Raw genomic sequence first — 24,548 nt, 5'->3', positions numbered from 1 at the left:
ATTTTTACTAATAAGAATGTAACAAATTTTTTTCAACAAACATTTCATTTGAATAATTCTTAAGACTCGATCCACGTGTACACACACTACCATCTTAATGCTCTTTCCGAAACATGTCAGCTCCAAGAAAATACATATAATGAAGAAACTCAAAATATAATAAAAATACCAGAATTAATTGTAAAAAAAGTGCCCCCAAAAGGGCAAACATGGAAATGTCTACAAAACTAAAACGAAACCAAATCACACTCTTATTTTAAAATAAAAAGAATAGCATGCAAAATCAACACTCATTTAGCGCTGGAAAGCTGGGTACGAATAGCCTTTGCAGCCGCAACCATGTTTTCCAGGGCGGGTTTGACCTCGGGATACTTACGGGTCTTGAGCCCGCAGTCGGGGTTCACCCACAAGATGTTGGTTTCGAGCACCTGAAGCATCTTGTTGATCCTGTCCGCAATCTCGTCTGAAGAAGGAATCCTAGGAGAGTGAATGTCGTAAACTCCTGGACCAATTCCAGCACCGTATTTCACTCCCTCTCGGAAAACAGACAGAAGCTTCTCGTCTGATCGCGAGTTCTCGATGGTGATGACATCAGCATCCATGTCGATGATGGAGTGGATGATGTCGTTGAAGTTAGAATAGCACATGTGGGTGTGAATCTGCATGGCCATATAACAACATTTAGAAAACCAAATCTTTTTGGATGATGCAGAAGTGTAAGGTTAAAAATCCGTGGGACTGACCTGGGTGGTGTCTTGGACGCCGACATTGGTGATCCTGAAAGAGTGGACAGCCCAGTCCAAGTAGAAAGCTTCCTCGGACTTCCTAAGAGGCAAACCTTCTCTAAGAGCAGCTTCGTCGATTTGGATGACAGTAATGCCAGCCTTCTCGAGATCCTCAACTTCCTCCTTGATGGCCAAAGCAATCTGGTAGCAAGTTTCAAATCTACAAAACAGGAACATAATGTAAGGAAAGTGCAAACATACCGGGATTTTAAGATTGGTTAAAGGTTTGGTTTGGCTTAATACCTGGGCTGATCATTACGGACAAAGGACCAGTTGAGGATAGTCACGGGACCAGTAAGCATTCCCTTCATGGGGCGAGAAGTCATGCTCTGAGCAGCTGTGGACCAGAAAACCGTCATTGGCTTTGGGCGACTGACATCACCATAGATAACTGGCGGCTTAACACATCGCGATCCATATGATTGCACCCATCCATTGACTGTGAATGCAAAACCAGAAAGCTGTTCTCCAAAGTACTCAACCATGTCATTCCTCTGCAAAAAAGGAAATGGTCTCCGTGTTTAATAATTGATTCAAAATTCATTTTCTAACCCTTTTATATATGTTTATCAAAAGTCAAAACCACCCACCTCGGGCTCTCCGTGAACCAAGACATCAATATCAAGCTCCTCTTGAAGCTTGACCACCTTGCTGATTTCCTCCTTGATAGATTTAACATATTCTTCCTCAGAGATCCTGAAGAATAAACAACATGATTTGTCTGTCATTAAGGATGATTCCTAACAAAATGAAATTATCATACTAACTTGGTGCATTTTGAATGTCGAATGCCTAACTTTAAGTGACTATTTTTGTATGATCTTACTATATTACCCCGAGTTAAGATATTCATAGATTGCCTAATTAAGCTAGAATTTTTAGCTTTAGATGATATTATCAAATGAACTTACTTCAAAAAAGTACTTAATTATTTAGATGTAGACTGTAGTGATAACCGTGTTATCAACCAACATTGCCTAAAGAAAACTCACTTGTTTGCCTTGTATTCTCTGCGGACTCTTCTGAGTTCCACGGTTTGGGGAAATGATCCAATGGTTGTAGTTGGGAGGACTGGTAGATTAAGCTTCTTTTGCTGAGCATCCAATCTGGAACTCACATTGGTTGCACGCCTGTGCTCAGAACCCTTCAGATCAGCAGCCTGAGAATAAAAAGCAGTATAGCAATTTAAGATTTCGAATTTAGAAAAGTTTTACACTACATAAAACAAAAAAGGGAGATGGAAACTTACAGCTTTTTGAACTGCCTCATTGTTAACTCTTGGGGAGGCCTTCCTGGAAGCTAGAGCTTCAGCATTGGCAGACAAAAATTTCTGAAAAAATTAAATTAAGAAAATTAACCCAACAAATTCAGCAAAATAGTATACAAGAAATTAACAATTGACAAGATAAATATACCTCATCTTTCTGGCCAGCTATTGCCTTAGCCAAAGCATTAACTTCCACAATCTTTTGAGCAGCAAATGCCATCCATGATTTTATTTCATCATCAAGCTTAGTTTCATTGACTAGATCCACAGCAGTGTGGAGAAGTGAGCAGGAAGTGGAGACCACAAGTTTATCTTTTCCTACAACACCCTCAAGAGACTCCAAGGCGCTGATAGATGCAGCAAGATCGTTGGCCCAGATGTTTCTTCCATCAACAACACCAGCAAAGAGATATTTTCCCTTGGGGAAATCCTTCTTGATCAAATCAAGAGTCTGGTGTCCACGAACAAGATCAAAACCAAAGCCAGTCACACCCTTTAAGCTGGTTAGGATTTTGAATGCCTCAGCAGGAACATCTGCAAAGTATGTCTCCACAAGGACATCAAGGCCTGAGAGAGTTGACTCCAGTTCAGAGTATGCAGCAGTAAATGCTTCCAAACTGTGAGAGTCAAGATCCTTAACCAAGATGGGTTCGTCGAACTGAATCCATGATGCACCAGCTGCTTTTAGCTCTTCAATAACCTCCCTGTGAAGAGATGTGCTCTCATTAGCAAAAACAGTTGAATAGAATAGAACATTGAATGAATTTCTATGATAGATTTATGTTAACTTCCTCACTTGTAAACTGGAAGAATACTGTTCAAAAGGGAGAGAAGAGAAAATGATTTCTCAACACCCTTTGCAGGTTTTGATAGCAACAAGTAAGAGACAGGGCCAACAAGGACAGGGACAGTGTCAATTCCGAGCTGCATGACAAAAAAAACCAAAATATATGTCATCTGGTTACTATTATTTCACTATAACTAGTTAAAACAAGTTGAGAACCAAAAGATATGTCATCCCTACATTGATCAATCAAACAAATAGAATAACATACCGCCTTTGCTTCCTTGTACTCGTTAACTGCCTTGTGTGAAGCATACGAGAACTTGACATCAGGACCCAACTCAGGGACAATGAAGTGGCTGCAGAAACACAACATAACCGTCAAAAAAGGTCATCATAGATAAGATTATAAACAAATGCAAAGGGCGTTTTATCATCACTTACTAGTTGGTGTCAAACCACTTGGTCATCTCCATAGCTGGAACAGAGGAATTTCCCCTAGCCATGGAGAAAAACACATCAAACTCAATCTCGCCGCCAGTCCAGTTGTATCTTGGAGGAACAGCACCGAGCATTGCCGTGGTATCAAGAACCTGGTCATAATAAGAGAAAGTGTTGCTGGGAATGTACTTGATACCAGCATCAGACATCTGTTTCCAAATGCTCGATCTCAAATCAGTAGCTACTTTCTTCAAGTCATCAGCACTGCTCTTTCCATCCCAGAAGGATTCCAAGGCAAACTTCAGCTCCCTCTTGGGGCCCATACGAGGATATCCAACAATGTGAGATGCCATATTTTCCTGTCACCAATACCACTTTATCAATAAGATGAAACCTAAATCTATTCAAGATCTATCAACTTGATGAATTGATTCATTAGTAAAGTACAGGTACAAAGATCTGTAGTAATCGTACTAGATCTATGGGAAGAAATACAGATCTAGTTCGCTAAATGACAAGTACATCAAGCAAATGATTAAAAAAATGAAAAACGATACTATTACTGACTTTCTTAGTGTACTTTATACTAGATCTCATTAAAGAACAATAATAAAATATCAAATCACAACTTCCAACGACATATAGTGCTAGATCTACAATATATATTAAAAAAACATCTTCGATCTGAAAAGTTCAAGCACGGAAACATCAGATCAAGCACATTTATCATCAGAAAACAGAATTGAAAAAGCAACCTCGCAAGATGATCGTTAACATACGATAAATAAATAACGTAATGGATCTGAGAAATCATGTATAGATAGATAGATAATTGAGGAATGTGAAGAGTAATAAAGCAAAGGAATAGGGAAGAGGAGAATGCGGAGTAGTGAGAGAAGGGGCGTACCTTGAGGAGGAGAAGAAGGATAGAGAGAGAGTGACTGGTTCTAGGTTAGAGAAACGATGATAATGGCAGACTGAAGAACGAAGCGAGATTTGAAGGGAGCCCTCTTTGTTATTTATAGATCGGGCTGGGGAGTGGGTGGCTACTAGTGTGATCTGCACGATTTTTTTTTTTTTACAACTTGTTAATGTAAGTGTGTGAGATACACGCTATTAGTTTTGCGTGTGATGTTACTGTTGTTAGATCAGGTTAGCTTCTTTCTTTGTTCATACAAGAAAAAACAAATTAATATCACATGTCTTCATAACATATGATTTAACATAACATGATTTATTTATTTTTCGAATTTATTTTATATACATTAATGAAAAAAATATTATTAAATATATTTTAAAACATTATTTTTTTAAATTAAAATTTTATTTTGTCCAAATTCATTTAGTTGTTTCTAAATTGGGTCAGTCTCTAAGTTTTAAAATCAAATATTTTGAAATTCTTACTTTTTAAGATTCTGAGTTTTAGTTCGTAAAAAGAAAAAAAAATAAAATGAAGTAAATCATGTGAACTTTAAATTTAAAAACAATCTCTATACAATTCATTTGTATTTGTGTTCTAAGGTAGTGAGTTCGAGACAAATTATGATCACCTAGTTGATTGATTAAGTGTGTTTACGAGTTATATATACTTAACTTGTGGGGATTAACTATAAAGAGAAACGAAACCAATGTTAAAAAAAGAAAATCCAAAATGAAGTAAACTATGTGAATTATAAATTTATAAAATAATCTCTATACAACTAAGAAAAATTAATTTTAATTGTGATTATATTTAAATGGTCATTTTAAAATGCATTTTTCTCAATTATGAGGTAAAATTTTGTTCACATAATTAATTGATTAAGTGTGTTTACGAGTTGTGTTTAACTCGTTGGGATTAGTCGTACTCTAGAAGTAGGGCCGGCCCTGGGATAAGCCCGGCAAGCCCTCGGGCTAGGGCAGCTCATTTGTTAACAATATCAAACTATTTTATTAAATTTATTGTAATTTTAAATATAAATGGTTGTGGCTGGGTGGTTTAAAATAAAAAATTAGAATTTCTATATGGTTATGGGTTCGAATTTTGCTTAAAAAAATTTTCTACCAGGGCTGGGGCAGCCCAAACCTCGGGGCCGGTTCTACCCAACGTTAAAAAAACAAAATGAAATAAATCATGTGAATTATAATTTTAGAAACCAATCTCTATACAACCACCATAAACTTTCGAATTTTAACTTTGATTATTTTTAACTCTACCCAACGTTAAAAAAACAAAACAAAATGAAATAAATCATGTGAATTATAATTTTAGAAACCAATCTCTATACAACCAACATAAACTTTCGAACTTTAACTTTGATTATTTTTAAATATGCATTTGTATTTGTCTTTAAAAAGTTTTGAGTTCGAATCCGTTCAGTTAATTGATTAAGTGTGTTCGAAGATTATTGTACCATGAAAGATGATCAAAACCCAATATTAAAAAATTTAAATCCAAAATGAAGTACACAATGTGAATTATAAATTTAGAAAACAATCTCTATCCAACTAAAAAAACATTCCGCTTTAATTTTAATTATTTTTAAATAAACATTATAAAATTTGTTTTTTTTAATATTTTTTACATATATGAAAACATTATTTAAAATAAATTTATAAATGAAAAATGCATTTCAATGTATTAGATCAAAATCTCGATTTTAAAAATATACATATAAATTTTCTTTTGATATACTTGTAATATTATATAAATTTTATAAAATTACAATAATCTATCTTGATTCAAAAAAATTAAAAAAATTTTATTTAGTTAAATTAAAAAAAATAAAAATATAACAAAGTATCGAATCATTTTAAAATTAAAACGATTTTATTTTTCAGATAGTTAGTTTATTCGAATATGTTTGATGTATTTGATAGGTTTAATTCTTATAATCTATATTTTTATTTATTTTAAATTATTCAATTATTTTTTAAATTCTAAGTTATATTTAATTTTATTTATTGGCAGTATTATATATATTATTTAAAATTATTGTTGCAATCTATTAAATAATTAGAATTATTTAAGATTTTGATTTATAATATTTAATCAAAATCATGGTCTAGTTGTTGGGATTATTTATGGGTGGCTGGAGTTGGTGGGAAATGGGTGGGCCCCGCATGCCTACGTATTTTACATGTGAACTGATTGGGCTTAGCTAAAGTGCACATGAGGAAATAATAAATAAATATGATTAAATATATATATATATAATATATAATGATGCTTAATTTTTAAATTGTTCGGATTGCCGTATGAAAGTTGCGGTTAATTTGGATATATGTGAGAGCAAATTTATAGTTGAGTCGGATTGTGGGTTGACCCGTCTATAAATTTAAAACGGTTAAAAATAAAATTAAAAATACTATTTGAATGTTTCGAACTTGCAACCTAACAAAAACAAGTACAATTCTTTAACCAACTAAGCTAACAACACTTTATATTTAAGTTTCAACACCAAATTTAATGAACGTGAAATATTTTAACAATAAAAATTCAAAATTTTAACTAACTAATATATATATATATATAATGATTCTTAATTTTTAAAGTGTTCGGATTGTTGGGTCGATAATTGTGGTTAATTTGAATATATATGTGAGAGTAAATGAATATTTGAGTTGGATTGTGGGTTGACCCGCCCATAAACTTAAAATGGTTAAAAAAAAATTAAAAATGTTATTTGTATGTTTCGAACTTGCAACCTAAGAAAACAAGTACAACATTTAAACAAGTGTGATTGAGACGTGGTTTGCCAAGAGATAATCGACCGGTATCATTTGAAAGTGGTTAAATAAGTATGAGTCAAATATTTGATTGACAAAAGTGTGAGGTAACAATGCTAATTATTAAAAAATATGAATCAAATATTTAATTGACAAATTAAAAGTGTAAAGTCACCAGATGAAAGATTCATTCGAAAAAAATATGTGAGAAATAAGTTGTTTTACCGAAGTTAATAAAATATGGAATGAGAGTATTCTATTTTTTATTTAATATATTATTGGTGATTTTTTAAAAATTTTAAACATTGAATACATATTATTATAATTTATTTTGTTTTTATTCTTATTCGTGTGCATCGCACGAAAATTTTCATAGTTTTAATTAACTTCATAAAATTTACCAATTTTGTTTAAAGTTTTTGATTATTTTATATTATTAATATATATATATATATATATATATATATATTTATTTGATTTTTTGTTTTTAAGGATTAATATCATACTTACCCCTGAACTTGTCCGGGGAATTTAAAAATACCCTTTATTTTTTAAATTTGTTAACATGCTCTAGAGTAATAAAACTCCCTTGTTAGTATAAAAATACATTTGACATTAATTCTTATTTTTAACATGTTCTAATGGAAAGTAAACTTATTTTTATTTATTTTTTAGTTTTCTTACATCTAATATAAAAAATGAAGATTATGAAAATTATAGTAATAAGAGTATTTATTTTGGATTCAATATTAAAAAATATATAGTTTCATTAATTTTGTGGAGATAGTTTTGTAAATGATATTGACAATTTACAAGTCTAGTTAGAATAATTTCAACTTTTATTGTTTAAAATCTCTTCACTTAATAATATTTTTTGATATAATTGTGATTATACGTTCAATATTATGTATATAATTAATTTTAAAAAAATATTGAATTGTTTATTGTGAATGTCATCTGTAATAATACATATAATATAATGTATTTAAAGTTAAAATTATTTTATAGGAGGTAAACAAAAATCATAATTATCTTTTAATTTAAAAAAGTTAGATATAAAATATATTGAAAATTTAATATAAAAAAGTAAAAATTAAAATTAGTTAAAATTTGAAAAATTATTATTTTAATAATAAAACATATTTATAGTAGTCAATAGTGTTTCAATAATAATAACTTTAAAAATTAATAATTGAATCACATGATATATTTAAAGTGAAAATTAAATTCTTATCTTATACAAAAATTTGATCCTTGAAAGATGTAAATAATTTAAACTTTAATGTTAAATTTAATTGATATAAACAAAATATTGAGTGGTTGATAATGGGTAGGTTATAGAGTAGGTGAAAGTGGGACCCGCCTGTTTTCTTTAAAAAAAATAATACTTAACGCCTACATTTATAATTATTTAAAAAAAATAATACTTAACGCCTACATTTATAATTATTTAATTGATTTATTAATAAACCAAATATTATTTTTACTTATCTACTTATAACTGTTTGAGTGTTACTTATGTATACAGAATATTTTAAATTCTAATAACATTAATCATTTTAAATTTTACATATAATCTATTTATACTTACAACTATATATGAAAGTAGTGGTTTGAGTGTTATTTTTTTCATAATTTTATTTTTTAAATTAAATTACAAAATATTTGATTAGAAAAATATTTTGCTACAGCCAACAAAATTGAAGACAACTCCACTCTCTAGGGAAATTTGTTATTATAATTTTAGATACAATATTATTTGTTAGACTTATCAAATAAAATAATTAGTGGATTTTTTTAAAAAAAAAATCTATTAATGAAAGTGAGATAAGACTATAAACTATTTGTGAGATTTGAGAATGTTAGATTGATTAGATGAATTAAATTAGAGATAATTCTATGGAGTTTTATAAAAAGAATTAATTTACAGCACAAACATTAATTAATAATAATAGTTATGCATAAAAAACTTTGATATAAAAACTAACTTAACAAAGCTATTTCAAATATATAAAGCAAAGTATATGAAAATTGTTTCCTCAATAAAAGCAAAGTATATGAGTAATTGAAGTTAATTAGTTTGTTAATTTATTTAAAGAAAAAATAATTTTTAAATCTTTAAAATAACTTTGATTCAATATTAAAAATAACTTTTAAATAATTTTGATTCAATATTCAAAAATATAATTTACATCTTGTAAATCTAATTAGTTTGATTTTAACATTGCTTAAAAATGATAAATAGACTTTGTATTTAAATATATTTTTTTCTATAATATTTTTTAATTGTTTCTTTTAAAAAAATATTAATTAATTGATATAATATGAATTATTTATTGTGAATGTAATTTTTAATAATATAATATATATATTATTTTATAAACTATTAGAAAATAAATATTAATGATGGTATAAATATAATATATTTAATATTAATAATGAACAATCAATCATTTATAATATATTTGTCACTTGTCAACAATTATTTAAATGTCTAACTATTTGAATATAATTAAAAATTTAGATAACAATATTATAAACATTTTAACTCAATAATATAATATCTGATATTATAATTTTATAAAATGTAATTAATTTGTAAATTATTATTTTATTATTTTAAATAATAAATTTATATGTCATTAAAAATGTTATAATAATAATTTGTAAAGTTAAATTATAAATTATTTTATTTTTGTATAAAATTAGTTTTTTAATAACACATATTACTATTATTTTATTAAAAACATTTTTAATATTAAATTATATTTAATTTATGATTGATATATATATATATAAATATATTATTTGGTTAAAATTTTATTTTCTTTATTATAATAAATATTTTAAATTTATTTTATTAAATAAATAATTTATTTTTTAAAAAATCATTTAAAAGATATATATATATATATATAAAATAATATTTTATATCAATTATTTAAAAATTTCAATTTTTTATAATAATTATTTTATTAAATATATCTATATATTAAATAAATAAATTTATTATAAATATTTATAATAAAAAAATATTTTTATTAATAACAAAATATTATATTTTAATTAAAATATTTATAATCATATTTACAAATTATTTAAATTTAAATCAATTTAAATTTTAAATATTATTTTATTTCGTATTAAACAATATTTTAATAAATTATTAAAACTTATTTTTTTCTATTTAACACAATTCAAATAAAATAAAAACAATTATTACATTAATTATTAATTTTAAATTTATTTTATTAAATAGTTTTAAAAATATAAATTATTTTATTTTTATATAAAATTAGATTTTTAATAACATTTATTATAAATTATATTTTAATATTAAATAATATTTAATTTATTATTGATATATATATATATATATATATATATATATATAATATTTGGTTAAATTTTTATTTTTCTTTATTATAATAAATGTTTTTAAATTTTATTTTTTAAAATAAATAATAAATAATTTATTTTTATATAAATCATTTAAAACATATATATATATATAATTATAAAATAATATTTTATATCAATTATTTAAAAAATGCATTTTTTATATTAATTATTTTATTAAATATATCTATATATAAATAAATAAATAAATAAATTATTATAAATATTTATATTCAAAAATATTTTTATTATTAACAAAATATTATATTTTAATTAATATATTTATAATAATATATTTACAAATTATTTAAATTTAAATTAATTTAAATTTTAAATATTATTTTATATCTTATTATACAATATTTTAATAAATTATTAAAACTTATATTTTATTTAACAGAATTCAAATAATAAAAAAAATTATTATATTAATTATTAAATTTAAATTTATTTTATTAATTAATTTTAAAAATATTTTTATTACAAATGTATATAAATAATTTAAAATTATATAATATATTTATTATTATATAATTTATTTGATTTCAAATTTAAATTTCTAAAAATAATATAAGTTTTAACAAATTTATTTTTTTAAATATAAATTAAAATAACATTTAAAATAATATTGAGGGAAAAATCTTTTTTTATATTTTAATCTATTTATCTTCTTAATTTCTTTCCTAAATTTCAAAAAAAACTCTTTGTAAAACTAGTATATAATTCTTACCTTTAATTTTTCTTCCCTCCAATAAAAATAAAAGTTAAAAAAGAGTGTTTTTACATTTTTTTTCTTTTTTTTTTTCTTTATATATATATATATTTATTGATTTTGTAAAACCCTAATTATTATAATATGTTTAAAATTTTAAATAAAAATATTATAAACATTTTAACTCAATAATATAATATCTGATATTATAATTTTTAAAAATGTAATTAATTTGTAAATTATTATTTTATTATTTCAAATAGTAAATATATATCACTAAAAATGTTATAATAATAATTTGTAAAGTTAAATTATAAATTATTTTATCTTTATATAAAATTAATTTTTTAATAACATATATTACTATTATTTTATTAAAAATAATATTTTAATATTAAATTATATTTAATTTAAATCAATTTAAATTTTAAATATTATTTTATTTTTATTATATAATTTTTTTTATAAATTATTAAAACTTACCTTTTTATTTAACACAATTCAAATAAAATAAAAACAATAATTATATCAAGTATTAAATTTAAATTTATTTTATTAATTAATTTTTAAAATATTTTCTTAGTATAGTAGTCAGTTATATATATCCTCGTCTAAAGACACCGTATAGCAGCAGCATTCTCATCCATACTCGGATCTTCTTTCTCTCTTTCTCTTTCTCTTTCTCCGATTTAAAAAAAAAAATCTATAAAACTAATACATACCCTTTAATTATTCCCCCGCCAAAAACTGTTTTTCCATTTTTTTCGTGACCTTGACTATAAAATGTTGTGTTGTTTGTTTTTTCCTGACCTTGACTATAAAATGTTGTGTTGTTTGTTTTTTTGCTGACCTTGACTATAAAAGCCCACTTTTTTTTTCAAAAGAAATATTATAATGCTAAAAAAAGTATCAAACCACCTCGCAAAGTCTTTAAAATTATTTCCATTTAAATATATTGAGTAAAAAATCTTTTTTATATTTTAATATGAGTATTCCATTTTATTTTGTTTTTATAAGAATATCCATTCCATCTGAAGATCTCGGAATCTTCATCGTAAAAGCAACAATTTATCTGAAATGAAATTAGTATATTTCTTACCATTAATTTTCATATATATATATATATATATATATATATATATATTTTGAATTTGTAAAAAGTCATTTAAAATTATTTTATTATTTCAAATAGTAAATATATATCACTAAAAATAAAAATGTTATAATAATAATTTGTAAAGTTAAATGATAAATTATTTTATTTTTATATAAAATTAGTTTTTTAAAAACATATATTACTATTATTTTATTAGAAATAATATTTGAATATTAAATTATATTTAATTTATAATTGATATATATATTATTTGGTTAAAATTTAATTTTATTTATTATAATAAAAATTTTTAAATATATTTTTTTAAATAAATAATAAATAATTTATTTTTATAAAAATCATTTAAACACATATATATATATATATATATATATAATTATAAAATAATATTTTATATCAATTATTTAAAAAATTCATTTTTTATAATAATTATTTTATTAAATATATCTATATATTAAATAAATAAATAAATTTATTATAAATATTTATATTCAAAAATATTTTTATTATTAACAAAATATTATATTTTAATTAAAATATTTATATCATATATTTACAAATTATTTAAATATAAATAAATTTAAATTTTATTTTATTTCGTATTATACAATATTTTAATAAATTATTAAAACTTATTTTTTTTATTTAACACAATTCAAATAATAAAAAAGTATTAAATTTAAATTTATTATATTAATTAATTTTAAAAATATAAATTATTTTATTTTATTTTTATATAAAATTAGTTTTTTAATAACATATATTACTATTATTTTATTAAAAAATATTTAATTATATTTAATTTATGATATATATATATATTATTCTGTTAAAATTTTATTTTTATTTATTATAATAATTTTATTTTAAAAAAAAATAATAAATATTTTTTTATAAAATAATTAAGTCATATATATATATATTTAATTATTAAATAATATTTTATATTAATTACTTAAAAAATCCAATTTTTTATAATTATTATTTTATTAAATATATCTATATATTAAATAAATAAATTAATAAATTTATTATAAATATATATATTCAAAATCATTTTTATTATTAAGAAAATATTATATTTTAATTAAAATATTTATAATCTACAAATTATTTAAATTTAAATCAATTTAAATTTTAAATATTATTTTATTTGTATTATACAATATTTTTATAAATTATTAAAACTTATTTGTTTTATTTAACACAATTCAAATAAAATAAAAACAATAATTATATTAAGTATTAAATTTAAATTTATTTTATTAATTAATTTTTAAAATATTTTTTAGTATAATAGTGAGTTATATAAATAATTTTTAAAGATAATTATTTAATGTTTTTTTTTAATTCTATAAACAATAATAATCTTTTATAAATCTGTAAAAATATAAATTTTGTAGATTATTTTATCTTAGTTATTTAGAATTAATTTATTTTATAACTTAAATTCACCCTCCTCTATATTTTCTTGCATAATCATAATATATATAATTTATATAATTTAAAATATATTTATTAATTGATATTTATTATTTAATAAAAACAATATTATATTAATATATGTAAAATTATATAATTTTAAAAAATATTTATTATTATATAATTTATTTGATTCCAAATTTAAATTTATAAAAATAATATAACTTGTAAATAATTTATTTTTTAAAATATAGAATAAAATAAAATTTATTTCAATTTAAATAATGTTGAGTGAAATTTTTTTATATTTAAAAATAAAATATTATAAATTAATCTTAATTAAAATGAAGTATATAAAAAATTAAAAAATATAAAGGTTATAAAATAGAAGAAATAGTAAATATAAATAAATATATATATATATATAAAACCTAACCTATAGATTTTATTTTTATTTTATAAATATTGTGATTTTTTTTTTCATTTAAATCTAATATATATATATATCTTTAACAAATTAATTGATGTGAAATTTATATTACAAAAATAAAAATAAAAGTGTGACTAAAATTAAAATACCTCATATAAGTAATAAGCTAAATAATTAATTATCCGCCAATACATAATTTTAAATTTCTAGAAATTTTATATATATATTTTAAATATTTTGAGATTTTTTCATTTAAATTTCATATACCTTTAACAAATTAATTTGATGTGAAATTTTATATTACAAAAAAATAAGTGTGACTAAAAAATCTCATATAACTAAATAATTAATTATGCAAGTTCAATACAATCATTTTAAATTTCTATAAATAAAAAACGATTCCCTTTTTTATATATTTTTATAGGTATTAATTGTTTTGACTTTTTATTTCATAATAATTTAGGATGTTTTAATTAATTTAGCATATATGTAGGTAGCTATTTCATCTTATATATATTAATTTAGTTCGGCTAAATATTATTTTTTATCCTTGTGACTTCAAAATTTTGTATCAAATTTTGGAGGTTTAGAGATTTGCAGTGTCAAAACATTACCAGGATATATGTCAACCTGAAATGCAATGATTAGTTATGATGGTCATCAAAGTCACCTAATTAAAGTGCATTGGATTAGAGGGAGATCGATATACTAGTAACCTTCAGAATTTGAACAGATGAAAATCCAGATCTAAAGAATCTCAGGGATCTTTCCCCTGCATAGAGCAAAACAGTAACCAAGTCTGCCTCCACAAGTATATATATATATTATGTATTAATAGTATTTTTTTATTAGGACTAAACCTTAAAATTTATTAATATATTATATTTTTCATAAACACTAAATCTTATCAATATTTTTTTATCTTCATTTTATTCTTCATATATATGAAAATAAATAAAAATAACTCAAAATTACAAATAAATTATCATAACAATTTAGAATGAAATTTTTGAATAATTATTTTTTGATACAATAATAAAATTTACTCAAACATTTTTCTTTAATAATAAAATATAATATAACAAAATCTCATAATAAACATGTAAAAAAATAATTATAAATAAATAAAACTTATCTGGATAAGTCTTATACCCTAAATCTTAAATCCCAAATCATATATCCTAAACTCTAAATTAATTATATAAATATATATATTCTTATAAAAAAACTTAGTCTTATACCCTAAATCCTAAACTAATTATATAAATATATATTCATATAAAAAAATATAAAAATTAATAATACTATTATTTACAAATATTTATAATTAAATCTATATTGAATCCTAAAACTAATTATATAAATATATACTAGTATAAACCTAAACATACCTAAATACTAAACTATTAGCTTTAAATTTTATATCTTAACCCTAAATTATATACCCCTAAATTAATTATATAAATATATATATTCATATCAAAAATATAATAAAATTAATAATATTATTATTTTTAAATATTAATAATTATAATAATATATTTTTATATGATTAAAAAATAAAATAATTTTTTTATTAAGACAAAGAAAAAGAAAAAAGGGAGTATAAAATTTGTTTTTTAATAACATATATTACTATTATTTTATTAACTATTAGAAAATAAATATTAATGATGGTATAAATATAATATATTTAATATTAATAATGAACAATCAATCATTTATAATATATTTGTCACTTGTCAACAATTATTTAAATGTCTAACTATTTGAATATAATTAAAAATTTAGATAACAATATTATAAACATTTTAACTCAATAATATAATATCTGATATTATAATTTTATAAAATGTAATTAATTTGTAAATTATTATTTTATTATTTTAAATAATAAATTTATATGTCATTAAAAATGTTATAATAATAATAATTTGTAAAGTTAAATTATAAATTATTTTATTTTTGTATAAAATTAGTTTTTTAATAACACATATTACTATTATTTTATTAAAAACATTTTTAATATTAAATTATATTTAATTTATGATTGATATATATATATATATAAATATATTATTTGGTTAAAATTTTATTTTCTTTATTATAATAAATATTTTAAATTTATTTTATTAAATAAATAATTTATTTTTTAAAAAATCATTTAAAAGATATATATATATATATATAAAATAATATTTTATATCAATTATTTAAAAATTTCAATTTTTTATAATAATTATTTTATTAAATATATCTATATATTAAATAAATAAATTTATTATAAATATTTATAATAAAAAAATATTTTTATTAATAACAAAATATTATATTTTAATTAAAATATTTATAATCATATATTTACAAATTATTTAAATTTAAATCAATTTAAATTTTAAATATTATTTTATTTCGTATTAAACAATATTTTAATAAATTATTAAAACTTATTTTTTTTATTTAACACAATTCAAATAAAATAAAAACAATTATTACATTAATTATTAATTTTAAATTTATTTTATTAAATAGTTTTAAAAATATAAATTATTTTATTTTTATATAAAATTAGATTTTTAATAACATTTATTATAAATTATATTTTAATATTAAATAATATTTAATTTATTATTGATATATATATATATATATATAATATTTGGTTAAATTTTTATTTTTCTTTATTATAATAAATGTTTTTAAATTTTATTTTTTAAAATAAATAATAAATAATTTATTTTTATATAAATCATTTAAAACATATATATATATATATAATTATAAAATAATATTTTATATCAATTATTTAAAAAATGCATTTTTTATATTAATTATTTTATTAAATATATCTATATATAAATAAATAAATAAATAAATTTATTATAAATATTTATATTCAAAAATATTTTTATTATTAACAAAATCTTATATTTTAATTAATATATTTATAATAATATATTTACAAATTATTTAAATTTAAATTAATTTAAATTTTAAATATTATTTTATATCTTATTATACAATATTTTAATAAATTATTAAAACTTATATTTTATTTAACAGAATTCAAATAATAAAAAAAATTATTATATTAATTATTAAATTTAAATTTATTTTATTAATTAATTTTAAAAATATTTTTATTACAAATGTATATAAATAATTTAAAATTATATAATATATTTATTATTATATAATTTATTTGATTTCAAATTTAAATTTCTAAAAATAATATAAGTTTTAACAAATTTATTTTTTAAAATATAAATTAAAATAACATTTAAAATAATATTGAGGGAAAAATCTTTTTTTATATTTTAATCTATTTATCTTCTTAATTTCTTTCCTAAATTTCAAAAAAAACTCTTTGTAAAACTAGTATATAATTCTTACCTTTAATTTTTCTTCCCTCCAATAAAAATAAAAGTTAAAAAAGAGTGTTTTTACATTTTTTTTCTTTATATATATATATATTTATTGATTTTGTAAAACCCTAATTATTATAATATGTTTAAAATTTTAAATAAAAATATTATAAACATTTTAACTCAATAATATAATATCTGATATTATAATTTTTAAAAATGTAATTAATTTGTAAATTATTATTTTATTATTTCAAATAGTAAATATATATCATTATAATAATAATTTGTAAAGTTAAATTATAAATTATTTTATCTTTATATAAAATTAATTTTTTAATAACATATATTACTATTATTTTATTAAAAATAATATTTTAATATTAAATTATATTTAATTTAAATCAATTTAAATTTTAAATATTATTTTATTTTTATTATATAATTTTTTTATAAATTATTAAAACTTACCTTTTTATTTAACACAATTCAAATAAAATAAAAACAATAATTATAAAAACTTACCTTTTTTATATTTAATTTATGATATATATATATATATTATTTGGTTAAAATTTTATTTTTATTTATTATAATAATTTTATTTTAAAAAAAAATAATAAATATTTTTTTATAAAATAATTAAGTTATATATATAAATATATGAGAAATGATTAGGTGAGGGAATTTGGGGAGGGAATGACGTGGCATAATTTTATTCGATAAAAAAATCAAATAATTTCTCTCTTTCCTCTCAATTTACATTTTTCAACTGCCACGTAATTCCCTCACTAAATTTCCTCACTCTATCACTCCTCTAAATATATATATATATATATATATTTAATTATTAAATAATATTTTATATTAATTACTTAAAAAATCCAATTTTTTATAATTATTATTTTATTAAATATATATATATTAAATAAATAAATAAATTTATTATAAATATATATTCAAAATTATTTTTATTATTAAGAAAATATTATATTTTAATTAAAATATTTATAATCTACAAATTATTTAAATTTAAATAATTTAAATTTTAAATATTATTTTATTTGTATTATACAATATTTTTATAAATTATTAAAACTTATTTGTTTTATTTAACACAATTCAAATAAAATAAAAACAATAATTATATTAAGTATTAAATTTAAATTTATTTTATTAATTAATTTTTAAAATATTTTTTTAGTATAATAGTGAGTTATATAAATAATTTTTAAAGATAATCATTTAATGTTTTTTTTTTCTAATTCTATAAACAATAATAATCTTTTATAAATCTGTAAAAATATAAATTTAGTAAATTATTTTATCTTAGTTATTTAGAATTAATTTATTTTATAACTTAAATTCACCATTCTCTATATTTTCTTGTATACATCATTTTGCTTATCATTTTGCTTTGTTTGTAATCATAATATATATAATTTATATAATTTAAAATATATTTATTAATTGATATTTATTATTTAATAAAAAAATATTATATTAATATATGTAAAATTATATAATTTTAAAAAATATTTATTATTATATAATTTATTTGATTCCAAATTTAAATTTATAAAAATAATATATAATTGGTAAATAATTTATTTATTAAAATATAGAATAAAATAAAATTTATTTCAATTTAAATAATGTTGAGTGAAATTTTTTTATATTTAAAAATAAAATATTATAAATTAATCTTAATTAAAATGAAGTATATAAAAAATTAAAAAATATAAAGGTTATAAAATAGAAGAAATAGTAAATATAAATATATATATATATATATATATATATATATATATATATATATATATATATAAAACCTAACCATATAAATGAGATTTTATTTTTATTTTGTAAATATTGTGATATTTTTTTTTTCATTTAAATCTAATATATATATATATATATCTTTAACAAATTAATTTGATGTGAAATTTTATATTACAAAAATAAAATAAAAATAAAAGTGTGACTAAAATTAAAATACCTCATATAAGTAATAAGCTAAATAATTAATTATCGGCCAATACATAATTTTAAATTTCTAGAAATTTTTTATATATATTTTAAATATTTTGAGATTTTTTCATTTAAATTTCATATACCTTTAACAAATTAATTTGATGTGAAATTTTATATTACAAAAAAAAATAAGTGTGACTAAAAAATCTCATATAACTAAATAATTAATTATGCAAGGTCAATACAATCATTTTAAATTTCTATAAATAAAAAACGATTCCCTTTTTTATATATTTTTATAGGTATTAATTGTTTTGACTTTTTATTTCATAATAATTTAGGATGTTTTAATTAATTTAGCATATATGTAGGTAGCTATTTCATCTTATATATATTAATTTAGTTCGGCTAAATATTATTTTTTATCCTTGTGACTTCAGAATTTTGTATCAAATTTTGGAGGTTTAGAGATTTGCAGTGTCAAAACATTACCAGGATATATGGCAACCTGAAATGCAATGATTAGTTATTATGGTCATCAAAGTCACCTACCTAATTAAAGTGCATTGGATTAGAGGGAGATCGATATACTAGTAACCTTCAGAGATGAAAATCCAGATCTAAAGAATCTCAGGGATCTTTCCCCTGCATAGCATAGAGCAAAACAGGAACAGCTAGATACATCCAAGTCTGCCTCCACAAGTATATATATATTATGTATTCCAGGTTAGACTAAAACAGAATCTGAAATGTATTCCAAAACAAAAAAGAGAATAGAAGGATTACCGTCTTGAGGTACCATTTATGGACTAGATATAGATCCAAACCATGAACGATGAGGAGGATGTAGACAATGGAGAAAAGGTGGTGAGAGTACCAGAAGGCATTAAAGCCGGTGAATCTATCAAAAGGTTTAGGTAGCTTAATAAGGCTCCTTCTGAACCACCTTGTTGCCAGAGTGAATGCAATTACAACACATATTACCATCAAAACTCCGGTTACACCCTCAACACCTCTAACCAGATCTATATAAGAGGGTTTTTCAACACCAAAATCATTGGATAAATATTTATTGTTGTCATTCTGGGACGAATGAATCATGAATCAGCTTGGGAAAGTCGCAAGCTAGGTGGTTTCCAGCATGAAGTATGATACCAACTACTATGGTTGCTGCAATTACCTGAAAAGAGAGAGCTTAGTGATAATTATGAAATTAAGTTTAACCATAGAATTAAATAGTAGTAGACTACCTTGTGAAAGTTGATGTTATCATCCAAAGGAATGAAATAAGCCAGCCTAGTGGACCTCAGCCATGTAATAGAATTCCTGCATACATGCAATAAGATAAGGGCCATATTGAACTTAAGAGTCTCTGCAGCACCCTTAGCCGTGAGAAGGCAGTAATGCATGACCTTGAATGCACTCTTTTGCTTATACGGCATGAACTTCCCACGTGAATAATCCAGCCATTATAAGGATCCACAATCCCAGAACCCATATCCTTCTCCAGTTTTCTTGCAGGTAGTACACAAATTTCGAGCTTACCCTCCTTATTGTCCCTCCCGTTCTCATCTCAGAACCTGGTGTGGGCCGCAGGTATTTAGTGACTCTATATGGTAACATAATAAAAATGAAATCTGGAATGAGAAAAATGCAAGAGATTTCAGTTTCAAACCTAGAAACGAGGAAGTAGTTTGGAAGGAGATTCAAGAAGAAAGATATGTTAGTTTAGTGTATACTTATTTGTTTCTTCTTGTTGAATCAAATGGGAAATCACTATTAAATTATACTTATTTGGGCTAGACTAGTTATTCAATAGGATATACTATTAAATTATATACATCCATATCCTCAAGAGTCATATATGTTCAGATCCTCAAGTGTTGATGTTCGGATTATGAAATCAGGAAGACAAGAACACAACAATTTTCTATTATCATACATAAATTGGTCGGTCAGACATCATGGTCTTTAAATCATAATGGAACATCATAGGATTTCCAAAAAAAAGGAAAACAAAAGAGCAAACTATCATATACCATCACAATACGTAGTTAAGAACACCTAAAAATTCAACAGTATCTCTATAACTACACTTCAATCTATTACAATGAAAGGCATAACCAAATTCAAGACGACACCATAATAATCTGAAGTACAAGAAGAAATTCTGGTCAAACTCAACATCCATGGAATTTAAGGTCTTTTAATTGGAATCAGCAAAGAATAAAGTAGATAAACAGCTAGGTGAGATCAGTTTATGCATGTCTAAAACAATTTGTAGCTTGATCTTCACGGAAACAATCTCCAAAATAATCGACCTAACATAAATTCTATCTAACCTTATGTTCGCACTAGTGCTATGAAATTTGAAACATATGGACAAAGAAGAATAGAAAAGGCCCCACTAGCAAGAATTCTAATTTTATATAGTTGAGATTAGTCCTCCCCTAAATCTAATCGGGTACACAATAAGAAGAAAAAAGGATACTTACTACAGGCATCCAACATACATATGGAAAACAAGTAGTTAATTCGTCAATCTGTCAAACACCTAGCTATCTATGTTATTTGTGTTCACACTTTATGAACTAAAAAGAGATCCTATAAATTTGTGAAAACATATTCAAGATAATCATGGATATTATCAAAATTTAGAGAAATATTGAAATGAGAATTAGTACGTACCCCCAAGCAACGGTGCATTCTTCACTGGTGGCGCTGGCTTGATTAGCTTGGCATTTGATGCCTATTACTCGGTAGATCAGAACGATGTAAAAGTAATGAGCATGCTACGTTATTTCATAACAACACAGTAAAGTTAATAAACAAGACAATCACACTCACACAGATCCATGATGTGGTTTCTACAGATAGTAATCAAATGGTAATATCCTCTTGTGTTCTTCGTTTGTTCCAAAAAACGAAGATTAGAATGTAAAAGTAGGAAGATAAGCGACGACAGACCTTCTTGTTCTTTAAACGATGCCGGCGGCGGAAAACTGATAATCGATTGTTCAATCTTCCGAATTTGTTGATTTCATCTTCTATTCAGGCAAGGAAATAAACGGCGTGAAGACGGGACGGCGGGGAGGAAATGGAGAGGAAGAACGGCTTAAGCAGATCGCCGAAGCGAGTATTTCTTGATCATCTTCCCCATTTGAGTGGTACGTAATTGAACAAACATCTTCCCCATCTTCCGCAAATGGAGAGGAAGAAGAAAGAAAAGCGGAGAAAGGGTTTTAATGGGAAGCCGCGATTGGTATCGCCGATATGCCTTAATATTTGCAATTGGCAACACATCAATCGCTGTTAAAGAGAAACCGCGATTCATTCTAATCGCCGTTAAGAACCGTAGTAGCGATTGTTCTAAACACCTATGGCTAAGTTTGCTAGCTACCTTTTTTACTAGTAGTTGTCTTTACAATATCCTTACTATTCTCTTTAAATTGTTGTTAGTTTTAATTAAATTTTGAATCACATGTCTAATTTGTTAGGATCTTAAGAACAAGAAACAACTCAATTAAAAAAGATGAATGCAAATACAAACTTATCTACTCTTGATGTATTTTTTTAATTGTTTCAATTCTACTTTCTTGATTAATTTGTAAGCTCATATCTGAAATATATTTACAAGGAATGAGTTCATTATTGGTTTCTGCCATTAATGATGATAAACTTGAATTTAATTATACAGATGCAATCTTCACTTTAACATATTTTAATCATAAACATGTAAGTTAGTACATTATTAGTTAATGCGTATAAAATGATCAAATATAATTTCTTATTTGTATGTTTGTTAGGTTGGTCAACAAGAGACAAATTTTACATTTCACAAAAAGTTCAGAGATTAAGCTACTAGTTTAAGAAGTTGAATCCTTATATTAATTTAAGGCTATAATTTTTTTATAATTATATGTTTTCATTCTAGTAGAGTATAAATCTATGTTTTCATAATTTTTTTATATTTTTACTATAAAATATAAACATATCAAAAAATAGTGATTTAGGGTTGTTTTTTAATTTAGATTATCTAATTAGTTAGGACCTCAAGAACAAGAATTGAGAAGGTAGAGCAATGTTGAGACTGGAGAATCATAAACTCAATTGAAAGAGATGAACACAATCACAAAATCTTCATATAGTTATTAATTTTTTATTTCGGTTAAAATATATATTTTTTATTTTCTCTCTACATTTATTATATACAATATTATTTAATTTTTTTAAATTTAATATAAGTATATATTAGATTTTAACCATATTAGTCTTTAATTAAAATTTTTAAATAATTTATTAAAAAAATAATTGTATACCTTATATAATTAATTAATTTCTTATATTCTTTATATTTTTTTTATCTATTATTCCATTATTTTAATTTTTTTTTTTCATTTAATATAATTATATATTATATTTAAAAATAAAAATTAATTTAGTTTTAGTTCAAATTTCCAAAACATTTATTAAAAAGTTATTTTTATATCGTATCTTCATATTTATTATTCATACAATTAATTAATTTTCTTTTATTCATTATATATTTTTTTCTATTATTTATTAACAATAATTAAATATATATACAAACATAACTTTCCATATTTATTATATATACCATTATTTTAGCTCTTATTTTTAATTTAATATAATTATATATTAGATTTGGTAAGCAATAAAAATCTACCCATACAATTTATAAAATTAAAATAATATTTTAATTTATTTTTGAATAAATAAAATTATGATCCGATTTAGCCGAAATCTGAAAGGATGGTTACAGTCTACCCACTCAATTTATAAAATTAAAATAATTATTTTGATTTATTTTCGAATAAATAAAATCATGATTAGATGTAGTCGAAATCCGAAAGAATGGTTACAGCTGAAACCTGAAACCGTGTCCACTAGCACTACAACAAAAAGGAATTTCGGCGACGCTTAAAAAGACTTCTGCCAACCCTTAAAAGCGTCGCCAAAAAGATCACCGACCCTTAATCTTATGTCGTCAAAAACAGGGTGGGCATAAGTTTTAGCAACGCTTATTTAAGCGTCGGTAACATTCATTTAAGCGTTGCCAAAAGTCTATTTTATTTTTAAATTTATTTTTAGTTTCTTTTGACAATTTTGACCTGAATTTTTAT

At 21.8% G+C, this 24,548-nt stretch overlaps 1 protein-coding gene and 1 pseudogene across 1 annotated transcript; both read right to left on the bottom strand.

The window, feature by feature from the left end:
• Positions 1-81: 81 nt before the first annotated feature.
• LOC124936998 (5-methyltetrahydropteroyltriglutamate--homocysteine methyltransferase) lies at positions 82-3,658 on the bottom strand. The gene is made up of 10 exons (XM_047477524.1): positions 3,281-3,658; positions 3,108-3,195; positions 2,849-2,976; positions 2,201-2,756; positions 2,035-2,115; positions 1,778-1,944; positions 1,376-1,481; positions 1,029-1,279; positions 744-945; positions 82-659 (listed from the first exon to the last, which is right to left on the bottom strand). The coding sequence occupies exons 1-10, from the start codon at positions 3,628-3,630 to the stop codon at positions 291-293; spliced, it is 2,298 nt and encodes a 765-aa protein (XP_047333480.1). The 5' UTR covers positions 3,631-3,658; the 3' UTR covers positions 82-290.
• A 10,965-nt stretch (positions 3,659-14,623) lies between these two features.
• LOC124933760 lies at positions 14,624-22,508 on the bottom strand (annotated as a pseudogene).
• Positions 22,509-24,548: the final 2,040 nt, after the last annotated feature.

The sequence above is a fragment of the Impatiens glandulifera genome, chromosome 4 (assembly GCF_907164915.1).
Source record: "Impatiens glandulifera chromosome 4, dImpGla2.1, whole genome shotgun sequence".
Lineage (NCBI taxonomy): Eukaryota > Viridiplantae > Streptophyta > Magnoliopsida > Ericales > Balsaminaceae > Impatiens > Impatiens glandulifera.
Note: the sequence above shows the minus strand (reverse complement) of the source record. Positions and strands in the feature narration are given on the sequence as shown.

What these genes read in the sequence shown, in the direction of transcription:
- LOC124936998 (XM_047477524.1), bottom strand. Translation starts at nt 3,630, where the DNA reads ATGGCATCTCACATTGTTGGATATCCTCGTATGGGCCCCAAGAGGGAG. An exon ending in AAGTGGTTTGACACCAACTA is followed by an intron (nt 3,196 to 3,280) that starts GTAAGTGATGAT and finishes GTGTTTCTGCAG; the next exon opens with CCACTTCATTGTCCCTGAGT. An exon ending in TGGTTCACGGAGAGCCCGAG is followed by an intron (nt 1,280 to 1,375) that starts GTGGGTGGTTTT and finishes CCTTTTTTGCAG; the next exon opens with AGGAATGACATGGTTGAGTA.